At 43.8% G+C, this 2,500-nt stretch overlaps 2 protein-coding genes across 2 annotated transcripts in view; one reads left to right on the forward strand and one right to left on the reverse strand.

Moving 5' to 3' along the window:
- Positions 1 to 198: 198 nt before the first annotated feature.
- EMWEY_00039650 (26S proteasome non-ATPase regulatory subunit, putative) lies at positions 199 to 1,275 on the reverse strand (the record flags this gene model as incomplete). The annotated part of the gene is made up of 3 exons (XM_013478741.1): positions 199 to 266; positions 428 to 516; positions 1,247 to 1,275. Coding segments are annotated over 3 exons (186 nt in total), but the record flags the coding sequence as incomplete, so codon positions are not given.
- A 480-nt stretch (positions 1,276 to 1,755) lies between these two features.
- The window catches only part of EMWEY_00039660 (DNA-directed RNA polymerase II, putative), a gene marked incomplete at both ends in the record, with an annotated part of 2,268 nt that continues 1,523 nt past the window's right edge, over positions 1,756 to 2,500 (forward strand). Inside the window, 2 exons of the mRNA XM_013478742.1 lie at positions 1,756 to 1,758; positions 2,464 to 2,500. The exon at positions 2,464 to 2,500 is cut by the window's right edge and continues 356 nt beyond it. Of these exons, the coding sequence (XP_013334196.1) occupies positions 1,756 to 1,758; positions 2,464 to 2,500 (40 nt within the window). The remainder of the gene's footprint in view (positions 1,759 to 2,463) is intronic.

The raw sequence follows: 2,500 nt of genomic DNA on the forward strand, positions 1-2,500 counted from the left end.
ATATATATATATATATAATATATATATATATATATAACCCTAAACCCTAAACCCTAAACCCTAAACCATTTATTATCATATACATATATATACACAATAAATCCTATACAATAAACAATAATATTCATTATAATCATTACAAGAAAAAAAAATAAACCCTAAACCCTAAACCCTAAACCCTAAACCCTAAACCCTTACTTTAATCTTTTCTTCATCTGCTGGCCAACCAAATTCTTCGATCGCCTTGCGGTAAAGGGGAGCCATTTCTGACAACAAATAACACAAACCCTAAACCCTAAACCCTAAACCCTAAACCCTAAACCCTAAACCCTAAACCCTACAAACCCTAGTGTATTGTGCAGCAACACGAAGGTTTAGGGTTTAGGATATAATTAGGGTTTAGGGTTTAGGGTTTAGGGTTTATTACCATTAGTCTCTATTTGTTGCATTAATTTTTTTTTTGCTTCTTCCTTCCTCTCTGGTGTTGTATCATTGTCACGTAACTTCAGCTCATGCCTGCAGCAGCAGCAGCAGCAGCAGCAGCAGCAGCAGCAGCAGCAACAGCAACAGCAATAAAGGTATATTTAGGAGGAGTAAGGAGTTAGCGAAGGGACAGCAGCAGCAGCAGCAAAATGTGCAGCAGCAGAACAGACAAACATCCAACAGCAGCAACAAGAGCAGCAGCAACAGCAGCAACAAGAGCAGCAGCAGCAGCAGCAGCAGCAGCAGCAGCAGCAGGAACTAACCACCAGAGTGCTATATCGCAACAAGGATAAAGGGACTCTATCTCTGATGGATCAACAGCAGAGCTACAAAAAAAAAGGAGACAAAAAAAAAAGGAGACAAAAAAAAGGAGACAATAAAAAAGGAGACAATAAAAAAGGAGACAAAAAAAAAGGAGACAATAAAAAAGGAGACAAAAAAAAAGGAGACAAAAAAAAAAGGAGACAAAAAAAAAGGAGATAAAAAAAAAAGGAGACAATAAAAAAGGAGACAATAAAAAAGGAGATAATTAATTAAATAAAGGAGACAATAAAAAAAGGAGACAATAAAAAAGGAGACAATAAAAAAAGGAGAAAATAAAAAAGGAGACAATTAAATAAAGGAGACAAAAAAAAGGAGACACAAAAGGAGACACAAAAGGAGACACAAGAAAAAAGGAGACAAATAAATAAAAAAAAGGAGACAAATAAATAAAAAAAAAGGAGACAAATAAATAAAAAAAAGGAGAGAGTTGATGGTATACCTGTCCACCTTCCCATTAGAAGTCTCCATCTTTAATAAAAAAGGGAGACACTTCCTGCTGCAGCAGCAAAACACAGCAGCAGCAGCAGCAGCAGCAGCAGCAACAGCACCAACAGCAGTAATGAGCAACTGCTGCAGCAGCACACTGCACTATCAACAGCAACAACACAACATAGACGAAGGAACAAACACGAGAGGCACGTTGCTGCTGCTGCTGCTGCTGCTGCTGTTGCTGTTGTTGTTGCTGCTGTTGCTAATATTGATCCTGCTGCTGCTGCTGCTGCTGCTAATATGGATGCTGCTGCTGCTGCTGGTGTTGCTGCTGCCGTTAGTACTGCAGCTGTTGCTGTTGCTGCTCTTGTTGAAACAACCATAGGGAGGTGCGCCTCTTCCTGCTGCTGTTGCTGCTGTTGCTGCTGCTGTTGCTGCTGTTGCTATCATTGCTGCTGCTGCTGCTGCTGCTACTGCTGCTGTCGCTGCTGCCTCCCCTAATCCAAGCATCTCTCCCACATGGTAAGAGGACAGCGTCCTGTACTGTTCATGCTGTTGCAGCAGCAACTGCAGCAGCAGCAGGACCAGCAGCAACAGCAGCAGCAGCAGCAGCAAGCTGCGGTGTCTGTCCACCTCACCTCTGATGGGATCGAGTATAGCTGGAGGTCTTTAGCTGCCTATACACCTGAAAAGAAAGAACTGTAATTATTAATTCTAGCTGCTGCTAGTTTAATTGACTCTGCTGCTGCTGCTGTTGCTGCTGCTGTTGCAGCAGCAGCAGCAGCAGCAGCAGGGCCTGCTGCGGCGCATGCGTCGGCTGCCCTTGGAGGCGATTTGAATGGGAGGAAGGCTTCCAAGTTTTTTTTAAAACTCTAAACCCTAAACCCTAAACCCCAAACCCTAAACCCTAAACCCTAAACCCTAAACCACAAATTGGGGGCCCCTTATACCAATACCCTCTGCATACCGTGGGGGCCCTCTGCTGCTGTTGACTTGCTGCAGACCCTAAAGGGAAGATCTACGGTGTACGTACACCCTAAACCCTTAAAACGTCCCTAAACCCTAAACCCTAAACCCTAACAATACCTTCCTGGCCACAGGGCCGCCACTCGTGGAGCGAGCAGCAGCAGCAGCTGCCGCCGCAGCAGCAGCAGTTGCTGCTGCTGCTGCTGCTGCTGTAATTCATTCATTTATTGCTGGTATTGTTTTGGTGGGGTTGCTAGTTAGAAGTACCAGCAAGTAACAACTGCAGCAGCAGCAGCAG

Source organism: Eimeria maxima, genomic scaffold, assembly GCF_000499605.1.
Source record: "Eimeria maxima Weybridge genomic scaffold, Emw_scaff641, whole genome shotgun sequence".
NCBI classification, from domain to species: Eukaryota; Apicomplexa; class Conoidasida; order Eucoccidiorida; family Eimeriidae; genus Eimeria; species Eimeria maxima.